This window comes from Pipistrellus hanaki (genome assembly GCF_964339955.1).
Source record: "Pipistrellus hanaki genome assembly, chromosome: 1".
Classification (NCBI taxonomy): Eukaryota; Metazoa; Chordata; class Mammalia; order Chiroptera; family Vespertilionidae; genus Pipistrellus; species Pipistrellus hanaki.
The window spans coordinates 9,069,152-9,086,937 of record NC_140503.1 but is presented as its reverse complement, the minus strand read 5'-3'; the positions used below and the strand labels follow the sequence as shown (position 1 = coordinate 9,086,937).

The 17,786-nt window shown below is 40.1% G+C and overlaps 1 protein-coding gene across 6 annotated transcripts in view; it reads left to right on the top strand.

Annotated features, from left to right (window-relative positions):
• Positions 1 to 17,451, top strand: part of ATXN3 (ataxin 3) — a gene marked incomplete at its 3' end in the record, with an annotated part of 36,126 nt that extends 18,675 nt beyond the window's left edge. For 3 of the 6 annotated variants that reach the window (XM_084884331.1, XM_084884332.1, XM_084884336.1), the window contains exons 9-11: positions 3,118 to 3,214; positions 9,786 to 9,886; positions 14,511 to 17,451. In XM_084884331.1, the coding sequence (XP_084740457.1) occupies positions 3,118 to 3,214; positions 9,786 to 9,886; positions 14,511 to 14,602 (290 nt within the window). Of the gene's footprint in view, positions 1 to 3,117; positions 3,219 to 4,141; positions 4,196 to 9,785; positions 9,887 to 14,510 lie in introns of those variants that run through there. The other 3 variants (XM_084884333.1, XM_084884334.1, XM_084884335.1) reach the window with 3 other exon arrangements.
• Between the last annotated feature and the right edge of the window lie 335 nt (positions 17,452 to 17,786).

Below are 17,786 nucleotides of genomic sequence, written 5' to 3'. Positions count from 1 at the left end.
TTTGGTTTTTGGGAGATAGACGTTAGTTTTATAGTTTTCTTTGGACTTGTGCCCGGCAGCCTTTTAGGAATGTTTACCTACGCCTCCATCTTCGTTCTTCATTGATATTTTTAAAAATATGTTTTTATTAATATCAGAGAGAGGAAGGGAGAGCGAGATAGAAACATCAATGATGAGAGAATCATTGATCGGCTGTCTCTTGCACACCCCCTACTGAGGATCGAGTCCACAACCTGGGCATGTGCCCTGACCTGGAATTGAACTGTGACCTCCGTTCATGGGTCAACACACTCAACCACTGAGCCACACTGGCCATGCTTCATTGATTTTTAGAGAGAGGGGAAGGGAGGGAGAAAAGGGCAGGTCAGAGAGGGAGAGAGAGAGAGAGAAGCATTGATGTGAGATAGAAAATCAATATGCTGCATCCTCCTGAACACACCTCTGCCAGGGCCAGGGTACTGAACCCACAGCCAAGGCACATGCTTCAACTGGGAATTGAATCCACAACTCTTTGGAGCACAGGGCAATGCTCCCACCAGCCAACCCACGCTGGCCACAGTGTTTGGACAGGTTCAAGCCTTGGACTAATGAGAGGGCACAGTCCTCACATTGCCACATGCAAGTTCCAGCTTGGAGGGCAGAGCCTTCACAGCTCAGTTATAGCCAATAAGCTACAGTTGTAAGCTTGAACCTATGGTCCGAACACATGGCCCCACGTGCCTGAGTGATGTGGGCTTGGTAGAGTTCAGGTGCATGTAATTGAGTAGGATCAAAATTCAAGAGAATGTTGTAAACATCTTGACCATGCCCTTACTTTGCCTTGTGGAATCGGGCTATAAAATAAAGACAGGGCTTGTAGTCTCTGGGAGCAGCGTCCCACTCAGACCCAGCTTTTATTCTCCTGTCTGTCTTTTCTCAATCCTTCACCGCCCCCTCTCAGGGTCACTGAACCTGGCTGAGCTGGTGTGGCACATAAGGCGCCCTGGGGCTGAGTATGCTGTGGCCTTGCCAGCCCGTCACAGACAACCAGCTATATTTTTATTTCTGGTTATTCCATTTGGTTATAATACTGTACTAACACAGCAATAAACTGAGGTTAGTCTTTGTGGGCAAAAGTGGGGGAACTCTTACCAAGGCCAACTGTTTCATAAATGTATTTGCTGTTGGACCCAAAGGAAGGCCTGGACAGAGAATATAAATGGATTTTGGAAAACTCTAACATTGTGTCTGTGCAACGTATAGCTTGAGTCCACTTTGACACTTTTATAGTAATGTAAGCCCATAGCAGAGGAGAAGTAAGACATATTACCTAGGGAATCCAGGTGGAAGGAAATGTCTGGTTTGTAGCTCTAAGTGGCTTACATAAAAGTTTAAGGAATTTCTTTTGATAGTTTTGTTTTCATTTAATTAATGATTTTGCCTTTTACTTTCTAATGAAATTATTGGTTGAAGTCCTGAAATCTATACGATAGAGACCAGTGGCCCGAACGCCCGAATGCTGGAATGACCAAATAACTGGTCACCAGGAGGTGCACGGAGCACCTCTTAGTCCCACCCCTGAGCCCGCGAGCTGCTGGGTGCTGGGCTCGTGGCTCTTACAGCTCATGGGGAGGGGAAGGGAGGGTCTCGCTCAGTGCAGTGATGTAGGAAGAGCTCAGAAAGAGTTCTTTCTATGGCCTACATAGAAAGAGTTCCAATTCAGGGTTCAGGTTCTGGAGAAGGGCCACACACAAATGAAGAGACGTGAGACTTGAAGAAATTCAACTTGGCGATATGGGGGCCAGCCGGTAGTCCAACTCTAGTGGGAGAACTATCTGCTCTGGCCCTGCCATCCCCTTTTATTGAGGCTTTGGGAAAACATCTTAGGCAACATAAATAGAAATTTACATGTAGCCCTTAGGCAGGAAATAACAGAAACTTACACGGGACAAACAAGGTGGAGGCTGTTTCAGCTAACAATATCTCAACTAAAGATTAGAGCAGTTAAGGTTGTTGACCAGCCTTCCTGGCTTCCTGTCAACATCTCTTTTTTAGTGAAACTGATTTGTTTTCCAGCACAGTGGCTCATGGCGGGGAGCTACTCATGCACAGCAGGTCTGGGTCTCATGCAAATTTGCATGGTAGGCCTCTAGTATCTAAATAAAATTGAGGTAATGGCAGACACCAGCTTTTGCAATTTTAGTTATTTGTGTGTAATTCACTCTCCTTACCACTTTGTTTCACAATTTGTGCGAAATCTCTGGTTGGTGCAATAAATGAGATCATGGAAATATACTTAAGTTGTAGGACCCAAATTTTTGAAGATAAAGGAACACAGAATGTGTTTGTTTTATAATCATCTGCTTTAAGTTGGTTCTAAGGAATTCTATGTCTTTGGAAGTATAAATTGATGTCTAATAAGTTAAAGAGAGCCTGCAAGAGTGGTATTAATGGCTCTTTCTCCCTAGTTGGTTGTTGGGCTTAAATTCTCACATTTGCTACCACAGTTGGGTGACAGCTTTGGCTGTAGTGGATACTGGTTAGGTTTGAACTGTGTTATTCAGATATCCTCTGAGGCTTTCAGACCCTTTCTTATCTATCTATATAAAATGCTAATATGCTAAGTGTCTCCTCGGGAGTTTGACCAGGAGACCGAGACTTGGAGTTTAATTGCTTGCTATGATGTGCGCTGACCACCAGGGGCAGGTGCAGAATGAAAAAGGCCCCATCTGGCAGTCAAGGAAGGGAGGCCCTGGCCAGCAGCTGGCAGCGGGGAAAGGGAGGTCCCAGCTGGCAGCTGGGGAAGGGAGGCCCTGGCCAGCAGCAGGAAGGAAGGCCCCACCTGGCAGCTGGAAGGCCCAGATAGGCCTGGATCACAGGGCAGGCTTAGGGCATCTAGTATTTACAGAATAATAGCAGAATATGTTTAAGAAGAAAACATTTTAAAAGCTTTTGTGTGAGAAGGTGGGAGTGGCTAGGGAGAGGCCAGTGGGGGGAAAAGACATATGTAATAGTTTAAACAATAAAGAATTTAAATTAAAAAAGTCTTTTGTGTGTAATTCACATAAGTATAAACATATTGTTACTTTACCTGGTAAGTAAACTGTTTGTTTTTATCCTATTTTCATTTGTTTTTAGGCAGTTCCAGAAATATACCCCAAGACGTTCCACAGACATCAGGTGCACAGCTTTCTTCGGAAGAGCTACGGAAGAGAAGAGAAGCCTACTTTGAAAAGTAAAGTAGTTGGTACAATATTAAAATTGCATATTCAGTCTTTACTTTGGCTGTTTTTCTATTTGTGAACTTATAGCTTTGGCTTAAACTATTTATTTTATTCAGGATTCTCTTTTTAAAGAAGACTGGTTACTCCCTGACCCTGTGAGCATTTTGAATGTACTTATTTTAATTTACAACAAATAGCTGTGAAATGGAATGTTGTTTTAGGGAGAAACTTTGCCCCAATATTAGTTAAATTTACATGAAATTGGGTGAAGGAAACCCTGTGAAATTTCAATCATCCAAAGGAAAATGAAACTGGATCAAGGCAAGAACAATGCTTAATAATCCTTTGAATGTGCTTCTCAGTTCCTAATCCTGCAGTGTTCTTTCTGTTCATAGCAAACAGCATTTAAGGTAGGGGGGCACACTCCTACCACAAGTAGAGGTGGTGACTAAGAGCTCTGCTCATGCATTCTAGTGCGGTACTGCAGGACTGGCAGCATCTGGGATGTGAGGGTAGACCATAAATCTGAATCATCAGCTCCTGAAACCTAACCGTACCAGCTTTATAAAAAGTGCCCTTAAAATAAAAATTGTATCCCAGAAAAATACCACTCCTTCCAATAACTATCACTCACAGATCTTCCCTTTATCTTATTGATAAAAATCCATCATGGAAACTACAACATCTATAATAGATATTCAGATTCTCTGATCCCAGATCACAAATCAAAAGGCCAGTAGCTGAATTTGGCTTGTTAATTACTGTACTTCATCAATTCTAAGATGCATATATTCTCACATCTCAATATCTCTACACCTGAGAAGCATCTCAGAATCATATTTGGCAGTATTTTAGTGGTACCTAAGATATTGGAGCTAAAATTTAATGGTGTAATGGAGATAATATTTACTTGTTTTCTGTGTTTGTTTGTTTTTAAGTCACAGCTCAGAAGTATATGAAGGAAAGTTCTGATCAACTGACATCCTCTTAATGTGAGATATTTCTAGTCTTTATTCAGTGATAGATTAATGGATTTAATTATATGTAAAATTTCAAAATAGTGCTTGTTAGTACTTCTTACTTTCTTTTAAATTTAACTTTTCTTTTTTAAATATGACAAACTTAAAAAATTCATATAAAAGTATGAAAAGAGAAACCAGCATAATGAACCCCTATTGCCCAGATGTAACAAATATTAGCACATGACCAGCCTTGTGTTTTTATGTCCCCATCTTCTATGCTCTTCACTCTTTTACTTCCAACCTGGGATTTTTTTTGTAACTAATCTAAATTATTATTTATTTCAGTACTCCTCTCTAAAATATATGAGCTTATTTTTTTACATAGCCAAATTATTGTCACACAATACTATTTTATAGTATCATAAAATATCTAGTTAGTATTAAAAATAACTTTAAACCACTTAATTAGATAAAACTAATATCCTAGAAGTTTTATTTTAAGACATAACAAAATTAAAAGAAAACACAATTTTACTTTCCTTTAATAACTGATGTTAGTATTTGGTACATTTTCTCTGGTCACACAGACACACATATATATTACTTGTACCCATTTTCCCCTAATAGTAAGTATTCTTTGTAAATAAGCTATATGATACTTTGTAAAATTAAAGTATGTATCATAATTTATATATGAACATTTTGATTTTTGCTATTATAATTAACTAGTGGTCCAGTGCACGAAATTCGTGCATGGGGGTTGAAGGGGAAGGGTGTCCCTCAACCTGGCCTGCACTCTCTCCAATCTGGGACCCCTCAGGGGATAAATGGCAGTCGGACATCCTTCTCACAATCCAGAACTGCTGGCTCCTAACTGCTAACTCTGCCTGCCTGATTGCCCCTAACTTCTTCTGCCTGCCAGCCTGATCATCCCTAACTGCTCCCTTGCTGGCTTGATTGCCCCTAGCCACCTCTGCCTCGGCCCAGCATCGGGGACCCAGAATTCCCTCCTCCAGCCGACGACAGGCACCTGGGATCTGGGCTTCCCTCCTTCTGGTCAGCTATAGGTGCCCAGGCCGGCAGCAGTCATAGGGGATGGTGGGCAGATGGCTTTGCCTGAGCTGCAGCTGCAGCTGCTAGTGCTGGCGCCTGGGACTTTTGGGTGGGCAGCTTCTCCGTCTCTCAGGCACAGCCAGCTTCAGGTACTGGTGCCCAGGACTTCAGAGTCGGTGGCTTTTCCATTTACCAGGCTTAGCCAGTTGTAGGTGCTGGCACCTGGACCGCAGGTGGGCAGCTTCTCTGTCTTCCCTGGGATGCAGTGTTGGTGACTTCTCCGGCTGGCTGTGGCCTGGGATCATGGGGCAGGTGGCTTCTTTGTCTCCCGGGCCACACCCCGGGCCACATCCAGCCTGAGGCGCTGGGGCCCGGCTTCTCTGTCTCACCCAGGACATGAGGCAATGGACGTGAGGCTTCTGCTACTGTCTGCGGCCTGGGATCACAGGGCAGGCAGTTTCTTGGTCTCCCGGGCTGCAGCCAGCCTCAAGGTGCTGGTGCCAGACTTCTCAGTCCTTCACAGGCCTGGAGTGGCGGAGGGGGAGAGGGATTGGTTGGGGGGTGCTGCCATGTTTTCAGGTTAATTTGCATACTCACTCTGATTGGCTGGTAGCATAGCGGAATGATGGTAATTTGTGTGTTTCTCTTTTATTAGTGTAGGTAGTGCAACAAACTATCCATGTACTTACTGACTGGGTGCCTCAAATCTATCATTGTTTCTTCTAATTATTCTGAGGATGTCAGATTTTTTTAGTAAAAGAACATGATCATTTTTAAGGCCTTGGTACAGATTTCTAAACTGCTTTCCAAATAATTTCCAAGTGATTCTTCTACCATGTGTTTTTTCAGACTTTGTGTTTTGTTTTGTTTTTTGCCAGAATAAAATTGTCCAGACATACTTAATAGAGATTCCACAAAATTCACAAATACATCTAAGAAAAGGAAGCCATCTTTTAAAGTATAAAAAATCCCTCTCTTATTTAAAAATTTTAAAAGATTGTTTTGGATCAGAAATGTGGAATTTTCAATACATTGAACTTTTTAGAGTGGGAAGAATAATGCAGTAGCATTCCATAATGACTAAGTAAGTTCTAACAAACACAATGCCAGTGATAACTAATGCAGATGGTTTATCAGTCCTGTTCCCTTTCATGATGGCCAAGCGTCGGTATAGCTCCCTTCTGGTTGGAGAGTGGTTGATGGGGAGGAAGATGTGCAGTGAAGGTTTCCAGTTTCAGCTTTTCATCCTCTCCCTCTTGGTTTGATCTCACAAATATTGGTGGGGTTCTGGCTGAGGTAGCTCTGTGGTTGAGCATTGTCCAATGTACCAAGAGATCACAGGTTAGCTTCCTGTTAGATGCCTGGGTTTGGGGCTTGATTACCCAGTAGGGGCTCTCATGAGGCAGCTGATGATATTTCTCTCATCGATTTTTCTATCTTTTCCTCATCCTTCCTCCCTCTCTCTCTCTCTCTCTCCAATCAATAAAAACATTTAAAATAAATATTTTTATTGATGTCAGAGAGAGAGAGAGGGAGAGAGAGAGGAAATCATTAATTGATTGCCTCCTGCAGGCCCCACACTGGGGACCAAGCCCAACTAAGGCATGTCTCGGGCATGTGCCCTGACTGGGAATCAAACCGTGACCTCCTGGTTCCTGGGTCAGTGCTCAGCCACAGCTATGCTGGCCAGGCTCAATAAAAACAAACAAACAAACAATCAAACAAAAATACTAATGGAGAACTAGAGATTTAGAGTCAAATGTTGCTGAGTGGAGTTAAGAGCTAACTTTTTTTTAACATTGACTAGCAGTCAAAATCATGTAGGGCTCATTAATAAAGGGGCTGAAAACTAATATTTGCCTTTCACTAGAATTTCTGATTATTAAGCCTAGATGGGCCCCTGTCTCTCCTGCTTCCATCTTTGGAAATGTGGCTGTAAGCTTCTCGAGTTAACTCTTCCTTCTGACTCTCTTCAGACTGACCATGGTGCTAACTTGTTATTTATTAAAATTTATAGGTTTGGTGGGAGTTTTTGTTTTTTGTAGGACATTTGAAGCTTCATACTTAATGTATTCATGCATGTAGCATAAAAATACTGTTAAAAATCTACCTGTTACAAGCTCATATGTTATGAATGAGTCATTAAATTTTTCATAGCCCGTATTTTTCCCCCCCGTAATAATCTCTAAACCCATTTTACCCATCATAAAACCCCAAGCAAAACTATTATATCAGCTATGTCATTACAAAACCTGCCTTCACTCACTTCATGAGCATAAAATTCGGCAACGTATGCAAAACTATTTCATAAACTGTAAAGTGCTCCACAGATATTTGTTAGCCTGATTAACGTCTTCTCACAGGTTTTCTCTAAAATGATGCAGTTTCTTAATTTAAAAAGTGATTCCCAACAAGTACTATTTTCGTGGTCATGGATTGCTTTCATTTTTTTTTTTTTTAATATACTTTATTGATTTTTTACAGAGAGGAAGGGAGAGAGATAGAGAGCTAGAAACGTTGGTGAGAGAGAAACATCGACTAGCCACCTACCGGGGATGTGCCCGCAGCCAACGTACATGCCCTTGACCAGAATCGAACCCAGGACCCTTCAGTCCGCTCTACCACTGAGCCAAACCGGTTTCGGCGTGCTTTCATTTTTTGATTGCCTAACACTTGAGCCACTACTCCAGTGGCATGGCTTGGTTAGAGTTCAGTTTAAGAAAGATAAACTACTTAGAGGTGTTTTCAGCAGAAAGTACTTAATTACAGAAGGTAAGGCCTTCCGCAGTCTTAGAAGGAGCTGAATATAGACTGTAGGCCAGGCCTCCAGAATTCCAACTTGTCAGAAAAGCTTTGACCGCTGCCCACGTTGAGATAATGGGGAATCGGCATAAGGAGTTTAGGAACACACTGCCTGAGCTCTGATCCTAGGATCAGGAAACTGCCACCACAGTTGGCCAGACATGAAGACTCAGGAGCATGAAATCTGGCTGCACTGCAACTGCCGTAAAGTGAATTCTGGGACTGGCATCTCCATGACTTGACTTGGTGCCGAGAACAACGAAAGCAGCAGAGAGATGGCTGTGCCTCATTTCTGCCCTTTAAACCTCATGCAAATACTTTAAAAGCACTCCTTTTCCAGAATCCGAGGTCTAAAGCAATTTAAGCATGTCACTTTTAGCTTTCCCGACTCTGTGATACAGAGGCACAGTGGGAATGGATGCTGAATGCTATTTGAGCACTTTCTATCTTACGGTGTCATCACATATTAAAGGTGTTACAAGTGTTTCAAGATTGGCAGTTCATTTACTCACTTTTCATGAATTTAAAGTAGAATAAAAGTTGCCACTCTACACAGTCGCTGTCTCACCTGTCACTCCCTTGCATTCTGATGTGTTTTCTTGAGTGGAAGAAGTGGGCATGGAGAGATACCTGATGTGCTAGGAAATCCACATAATTCACAACCTGTCTTTCTTGTGCCACATTCCAGAGTCAGAGTATGCTAGTGGGAGTATACTGCCCACATGTACATCATTAGCCTGCACACCAGTCATAAACGTGCAGATGTCAGTATGCTTAAATTTTAGCATATATATGTATGAAATCATGTAAATATACATAAATGCAGAAATAGTTCACAGAGCTCCATGTACCCATCACTCTGATTCCCAGTTGTCACATTTCTGAACCATTTGAGAATAACTTGCAGACATGATTTCTCATTACATGTCAACACTTCAGTGTATATTTTTAAGTACAAGGACCTACCTATTACACCATCATAACCATCATGTTTAAATGTCTTATGACATTGTGTCTCCTGCTTAAAAAAAATAACAGGAGAACTTATTTTAATGTAATAGATATTACTGAAACTTGATTATGTATATTAAATAGTTTACATTTCTTGCATTCATCAAGTATTAGATGAGTGTCTACTAATGGCTGGCATAGTTTTATGCACTGGGCAACAAACAAGATAAGGGGTGTACTCTTGTTAGCTTACATTCTAAAGAGGAAGACAGAAGACACCAGATGGTGATAAGTTTATGCTGAAAATTAGAGTGAAGTGATGGGATAGGGGGAATGCCAGGTGGCCACTGAGGAGGGTGGGCAGGAAAGCTTATCTCTGAGGAGATATGAAACCCAGATCTGAATGACAGGAAGGAGTCCTCCATAGATCATGATAACGCTTACAGTAATATGAGATGCTTTACTTTCCTTGAAGTGCTTATTTTCAGTGACCTTCCACAATATCAAGGATCCTTAAACCAACACATTTGCATAAAAATAGCTGCCAGTGAATCCTTTTGTACAATGTGTTATTTTGTGGTTAAAAGTACCTGTCTATTAATTTCTCTGATAAATGCACATTTTACATCCAGATTTTCTAGGCTCGCACTGGTGATACTTGAACATATATCAGACTCGTTGCTTCTGCATCCTGTTGTGGTGTTCTTGCCAGTGACTTTCGTTTTGGGAACCCATTGTTTTCCATGTGAATAGCGCTTCTCATGGCTCTTTATTCTGAAGCTTGGTGTGTTTGATTCTCTTTTGCATGTTTCAGGCAGCAGCAGCCACCGGCGCAGCAGGAGGACCCACCAGCACAGCTTTCGCACCCACGTGAAGCACCCACCACAAGTTCCAGAGCGGTTGGCAGTGACACAGGTACACCTCTGGCTGTACATCACGGTCATCACCTCCACACTCTTTGACACACAGACTCTGTGTGATTTTGGCTTTACAGGCTGTTTGCTTCTCTCTTTAATTGTATCGAATTTGTAATCTAAGTTTCTCTGGGTTAAGGAGCAGGCAGACTAGAGCACTCAAAGAATATTTTTCTTTAAAATTATAAATGATACCCTGCCACGTCACAGTAATTAGTACATTCTACGCAAGTTCTTCAGAAGTAATGAATATTGATAGGTAGAAAATAAATACATTTTAACCCCTAGACAACTAAAACCACCTAAGTGTAGTCTAAGTAGCAACAGGAAGTCTAGAGTTACATAGAGGCCTGGGTGTAATAAGTCTTAAGCTTTGGTCAAATAGAGTTTAGTAGAAGTTGAGTGAAAAACTGTATATGACAAAGGACTTCTAAGCAGAATGTGTGAAGAACTCTCAAACTGAGATAAGAAAACAACTCAAAAAATGGGCAAAGGATTTGAACGGATACTTCACCAGATAAATATATGGGTGACAAATAAGCACATTAAAATATGCCCAACATCACTCATCATTAGGGAAGTGCCAATTAAAACCACAATGACACGCCATTACACACCTTTGAGAATGGTTTGCTAAAGAAATAAAATTGACAACATAGAGGCTGACAAGGGGCAGTGCGACTGGGACTCGCATACATGGTTAGTGGAAATGTAAATGGCATAGCCATTTGGAAAACGGTAAACTGAACCACGTGACCTACTGGTCCCATTCCTAAGTGTATGAGCCAAGAAAAAGAAAACGGAGGTTTTCACAGGAAAAATTTGCATGTGAATCCTTAGATCAGCTTTACTCATAATTGCCTCAAACTGGAAACTGCCTAAATGTTGTCCTCCCGTGGGCAAATGGATGCACAGCCAGTGGCACAGCCAAACAGTGGACCACATCAGCAATGAAAAGGGGTGAACTGGCACTGCTTTCCACTCCTGCCAAGTACAGCTGTCAGCCCTGAGCATTCTTATTAAACAAACGTAAGCGTCTGAACGGTAGAGAGAAGACAGACGTGCTAGGAAGCCGAGAGCAGAGGAATGACAGAGTGGTGAGTGGCCTGGGGTTTCTTTTTGCCTCATCTGCCATGGACCTTGTGCTGGAGAAACCACAGGTGCAAACCAAGAAAAAGAGCTGAGGAAAACCTGTTCTGTGTAGCCACAAGGGACCACCCAACAAGACGGAAACTTTTTGATAATAAACACCTTAGTCCAGCCAAACTGGATGAGGTAAATAAACTGGCCCTACTGCCACCTCACCCTGTCAGCAGAGGCCACGTGGAAGCCTCGCCTTGTCTCCCCACCTGCAGTAATGAGCACACCTCCCCGCCCCCTGGCCACGGCGGTGTTCAAGAAAGGCAGGCGGGAACTGGGATTTGTACTTCCTCCAGGAGGCAGCAGGGCCGCCTTGCCGTGATGTCCGTGGTCGTAGGATCCTGGACTTGCCCCAGCAATAAGAGGCGTCCCTCTGGCTTCCTGCCTGGGGGTGTCAGGGTTGTCATTGAGGCTGGAACAAGGCCACTCCCACAGTGTCGGTGAGAAACAGTAACAAGGCCGTCCTACCTCCAGTCCCGTAGACATCGGTGGAGGGCAGTGGGAAGCCAGGACTCCCACGGGTGTTCAGCAATCGGGATCTCACTAGCCCTCCCCTATCTGGCAGCAGCAGGTTCGCACCCTTTCCCCCCACTGGTGCTGTCAGAGGAGGCCTGCAAAGAGAAGGTTTAAATAAGATCCACAGTCTTCTAATATCCAGATGTCTGGGAGTCAATCCAAAATCACTTGTCATACCAATAATCAGGAAAAGTTCAACTTGAATAACAAAAGAAATTACTACTGCCGAAGCCGGTTTGGCTCAGTGTCAGAGCGTCGGTCTGTGGACTGAAAGGTCCCAGGTTCGATTCCGGTCAAGGGCATGTATATGGGTTTCGGGCACATCCCCAATAGGGGATGTGCAGGAGGCAGCTGGTCGATGTTTCTCTCTCATCGAAGTTTCTAGCTCTCTATCTCTCTCCCTTCCTCTCTGTAAAAAATCAATAAAATATATTTGGGGAAAGAAAAAGAAATTACTAGACACCATCACCTAGATGACACTGATGTTAGAATTTCCTGACAAGGATTTTTAAAGCAGCCATCATAAAAATGCTACAATGAGCAATTACAAACATGCTTGAAACAATGAAAATTTGGAAAGAAAGAAGTTATAAAGATCCAAACACAGCTGGTATGACTCAATAAAGTGTCAACCCATGAACCAAGAGGTCATGGTTCGATTCCCGGTCAGGGCACATGCTTGTGTTTCGGCTTAATCCTTAATAGGGGGTACAGGAGGCAGCTAATCAATGATTCTCTCTCATCATTGATGTTTCTAGCTCTCTCCCTTCCTTTGAAATTAATTTAAAAAAAAAAACTTTTTTTTTTTTTTTTAAAGGAGAACCAAATGGAACTCTTAGAACTGAAAAATAATAACTGAAATTTTAAAATTTAGTGGATGGACCCAACAGGCTAATGGAAGGACAGGAAGAGTCAGTGAACTTGAAAACAGAACAGAAATTTCCCATTCTGCTCGCTGCTGTGGCTTAGTTGGTTCAGCCTCATCCCATGCACCAAGAGGTCACAGGTTCAATTTCCAGTCAGGGCACATGCCTGTGTTGCTGGCTCGATCCCCATGCAGGAGGCAACAGGTTGATGTGCTCTTTTATTACTGTTTCTATCTCTCTCTCTCCTTCTCGCTCAGAATCAATAAAAACATATTTTTTAAAAAAGAAAAGACATTTCCCATTCTGAGCAAAAGAGAGAATTAGACTAGGAAAATTAACAGCCTTGAAGACCTGTGAGACTATAATAAAAAATGTACTAACATTTGTGCCATGGGAATCCAGGAAGGAAATGAAAAAAGGGATGGGGCTGAAAAAGTATTTGAATAAGTAATGGCTGAAAATTCTCCTAATTTGGCAAAAGATATAAACCTACAGATTCAAAATGATCAGTGGATCTCAAACAGGAGAAATCCAGGGAAATCCATACTAAGACGCACATACTCTAATTTCTAATAAAGACACAAAAAAGAAAATCTGAAGACAGCTAGAAATAACTTAACCTACAGTGATTTGCATGATAGCAAATTTCTCATCTGAAATCTTGGATGTCAAGGAAATGGCACATTTTTCAAGAGCTGAAAGAAAAGAACTCTCAATGTAGATTTCTATATCCCATCAAAATTTCCTTCAAGAATGAAGGGGGGAATTAGAGACTTTGTCACAGTAGACCTACTCTAAAACAATGGCTAAAGGAAGTTCTCTAAACAGTAAAGAATCTTGGAACATCAGGAAGGAAAAAAGAATAATAGAGTAAAAATTACCACATTGATTTGATTTTTAGTGTGTATTTACAAAATATTTAAGGCAATTTTAAACGGGAGAGTAAAGGGATGGAAAGGGAGGTCAGGTTTCTGCATTTCATTTCAACTGGTACAACCACTCTGGAAATACCTTGGAAGTTTCTCACAGCCCAGCAGTTACACTCCTGAGCATTTAGTACAGAGAAATGAAAACTTCTGTCCATGTAAAAACCTGCACACAAATATTCATAGCAGCTTTATTTGTTATAACCAGAAACTGCAAACAATCAAGATGACCTTCAGAAGGTGAATAGTTAAATTAGTACATCCACACTGGAATTCATTACTCAGGATTAAAAAGAAACTAACCATTGATACATGCAGCAAACTTGGATGACTCTCAAGGGCATTATGCTGAGTGGAAAAAAATAAAAAAGACCTCAAAAGTGCTTATACTGTATTTGTATAACATTCTAAAAATAACAGATTCATAGCTTAGTCAGTGGTTACTTGTCGTTAGGGAAGGTAATGGGGAGAGACGTGGTCATGAGTATAAAGGGATAGCAGGAGGCAGATCCGTGTGGTACTGTAGCAGTTCTGTCTTGGTGGCGGTTACACAGATCTGCACATATGATAAAATACCATAGAACTACACACAACATTGTACCGGTGTTAATATTCAGGTTTTGGCTTAAGCTATACTTACATAAGATTTGGTGAAATTGAGCCCAAATGTACCCAGGTCCTGTCTGAATTATCTTTGTGACTTCTGTGAATAAATTTTCAAAGCAGATTTTTTAAAGTAATGAATTGTTGATATACACAACAAAGTTAAATCTTCTTCCACTTGGTGTATTTTGCTAATGAAGAGGCCATACTCAAAAGGCTCCATCCATACTGTATCATCCCATTTATGTTGACATGCCGGGAGAGGCAAACTGTAGGGCAGAGGATGTAGCAGGGGTTGTCTAGGATTAGGGGATGGAGATCGGCCACAAAGGGGAGGGGATTTGCAGGGGACAGTGGAACAGTTCTGTGTCTGGTGCGATGGGGGTTATTCAACTCAATGCATTTGTCAAAAAGTACAAAACTGTAAATGAGTGAAGTTTACTATTTTAAAATTTAAAAATCAAAAAGGAAACTATGGTAATCAAACAAATAACATTTTCTAAGAGTTTATCTTTTGATGACTGATAATTTTCCAGAAATATCTAAGAAATATGTGTACTTTCTTTCCCCACAGGTGATACGAGTGAAGAAGACATGCTTCAGGCAGCTGTGACCATGTCTTTAGAAACTGTTAGAAATAATTTCATAACCGAACAAAAAAAATAATACCGTTCACAAATCTCTACAATAGTCATACTTTCCAACATTGTCCTGTATGATTAAAGCTTAGGGTCTATTTAGTAATGTGTCAAAGAGAACAGGGTTCAACAGAGGAAATAAGACTTTTAGGTGGTCTGCAAACAAAAAGATGAGAAAGTAAAATAATGCATCAGTTGTGGGACTAATAATCCTTCAAATACTAGCTAAAGAGGCATCCAGCGGTTACAGAAATTAATAATAGTTTTCTCAATGTTCCTTTTTCATTTTTGAGTGTGCAATATCTAACATGTCTAAAATTAGGGCATTTTTCTTGACTCTTTTTGCAGACCAACTAATAAGCTCTTGCCACATCTTTTTCCATACATTTTCTTTTCCTCCCTTCTGTGTAGGTAATTGGCTCACTTTCATCACTAAATACAGTAGTTGTTCTATGTCTCATTAACTAAGATAACCTTTTAGGACAGGGTCTCTTCTCTGTGTTGATAATAGTAACGGTTCCAAAAGGATATGTGTTCTCCCTCCACCTCTGTATGGTGCACTTGGATGTTTTCTCATGTTATTGTCTCTGGTCACAATTTATCTGCTACCTGGTTTTTATTACTTTTCTACAACTCTTAAAAGATGGCAATTTTTCTTGAGGTTTTCTTTTTTAAGCCCTCCAAGGTGGGATCATTATGTCATGATTCTGGTGCATTCCTAAACTCTCCAGTCAGCTCTGCACAAGTATTTAAGAATAAATGAGCATTTCTGAAATGTGTGAGCATATCCTTTCCCAGATGCTTCACGAATGTGTTCTCGGTTGTGTGGGAACTTGGCAGCTGTGTCTAACCCTCTACCCAGCACGTTTATTTTCCTCTTTTCCTGGTGAGAAAAACAAGCACTGTATGCCAGCAAGCTTCCTTCTGTTGTAAGACAACATCTAGTACCCACCATGAATGTGTGCTAGACAAAATTTGGCCTTTAATTTTAGTAGCAGATCCAGTTTATGTTTTTCTCTTGTGATGGAGCTGTCTGTTCTGTTTACAGCTGGGTCATGGAATGTAGATGGATGCCAGCTTCTGCTGCCCAACTTCTAATAGGTATAGCTTGCCAGAGATGATGATATGGAATATGAAAATAATTTCCTCACAAAATATATTTAAATTTATACTGTGCTTTAACACTTAATTGTTTAAAATAGCTTAAGAATTATAGAAGTCGCATAGAACTGAATGGTCTGTAAATAAGAAAGTCTTTAGTTTTGATAAATATTCTTTGGGATGACCAAAGTTTCTTGCTGGGTCAATACAATGGTATGATTTAAGTGAAAATTAACCAGGTCTCTTTGAAATGGGTGTTTTAGATTCTGTCATCTACTCCACATCCCTCATCCTCCATCCCCTTTTGAAGCCCTTTTGAATGTCAAATTGTTTATAAGCTAAAATTTAAGAAGACATTGCAGCCGATGATTTAGATAATTAAAGTATGGTATTTTGCCACATTGGTGTGTGGCTGCACACATTTTATCAGGGAAATTTTTTTGATCTAGGATTTATTGCTAAGTGAAAAGAGATGAGAAAATGCATTTTATTTATGATTATGATATAGCTTTTTCTTGGAAGAGACAGATATTTTTAGTCATTATTTTGTGCCAAATGAAATCTTCTGAAGTTTCCCTTACAGAAAATTAGAGTTTTACTTTAAAATCTAGTTTTCTTTTGACAATTGAAAATGTTTCAGAAGAATTATAAAACTTTAGAACTACAAGTGATGTTAGAGTTTAGTACCACTCTCTCAAGACTTAAAGTCAAAATATGTATTTGGCCTTTATTTTTTCATTGAAAATTTACTTTAAAACTCTTCATTCACTTGAATTGATTAGGTACTTAATATAAAAATGAGAGGACGAATATACATAAGTTTTAACCTAGATTTATAAAGTTTTTATATTACCACCTTTGTCAAAGCCTTTAGGAAAATATAGCACGACAACCTTCATTTGCTAGGGATTTTTTTAAAAGCAAAGTTGAGCACAGACTGGATTCGTTTGAATGTGTTTATTTAGTTTGCTGTTACATCGTTATATTTGGCAGGCAGATCCCAAATCATTAGTAAAGTGCCATCTTGTTAGAACTAGGTTAAGTCTAAGTGAGCATTTAAATTCCATTGATTGGCCAGTATGAAAAGATGCTGATGCTCATCACCACAGTATCAGAAAATGTGAAAGTTACAGAAAGCTATAGATCACACATCAGGAACTGCCATTTACTATAAAGAACCTAGAAGAAAGAACAAGGAAATTTACAACTGTCCTGCTAACAACTTTATATTAAGATTTCCATTCTGTTTCACCAATTGGGAACACGTTAATGTTTAATATTTAAACTATTGGTATCATTTTTCTAATGTATAATTTGTATTACCAGGATAAAACACATACAGTGGCAATGCTAGTGTTAGAAGCAAAGTTTAAACAGGCTTTGGAAATGCCACTTTCGTATTTTGAGATGTCAGATTTAATAAATAGTTACTTATGTTTTAAATTTTGGAATAGTTAACGTCTAATCTAAAACCATCAAATTACATTTTTACAGTAATTAACTTACAAATATTTCAGTACTGTAAATTGTTTGAAGTGATTGCAGTAGGTAAACTATATTTCAGCTCCAAGATCTTGACCAAATAATTTACAATTCACAGAATATTTAAGAAGGTGCTTTTTTTTTCTTTAAAACTTGATTTTGGTTAATTATGACTTTATTCATGCCAAAGTTAATGAGGAAAAAAACCTCAAAACTAGTTGAGACTCATTTGCAAAACTACCCATAATCACATTGTTTCATACTATTAAGTTCAATAAAGTAAATTTTATTCTAGTCAGAGCCTAAATCACATTTTTAATGTCTGCTTGTTTGATACTATACTTAATATATCATGCTAGTGCCAAGATTTACTAAATGTCTTAAAATTGGCCCATTGGACCTGTCCAAATTAAAAAAAGAATTGACTCAATAAATACACAAAATATAATAATTGCAATATCTTCAGTTGAAAAATCTTGATGTTTTAAATTCTTAGGAAGATTCAATAATTAATATTGATGGCTTCCTATTAAAAACTTGACCTGCAATTAGAGCGGCCTCTGACCTCTACTTTCAAAGTAGAGGGGCCCTCAAGAGTATGGACATGTTATGTGTGTGATCTTAATTAA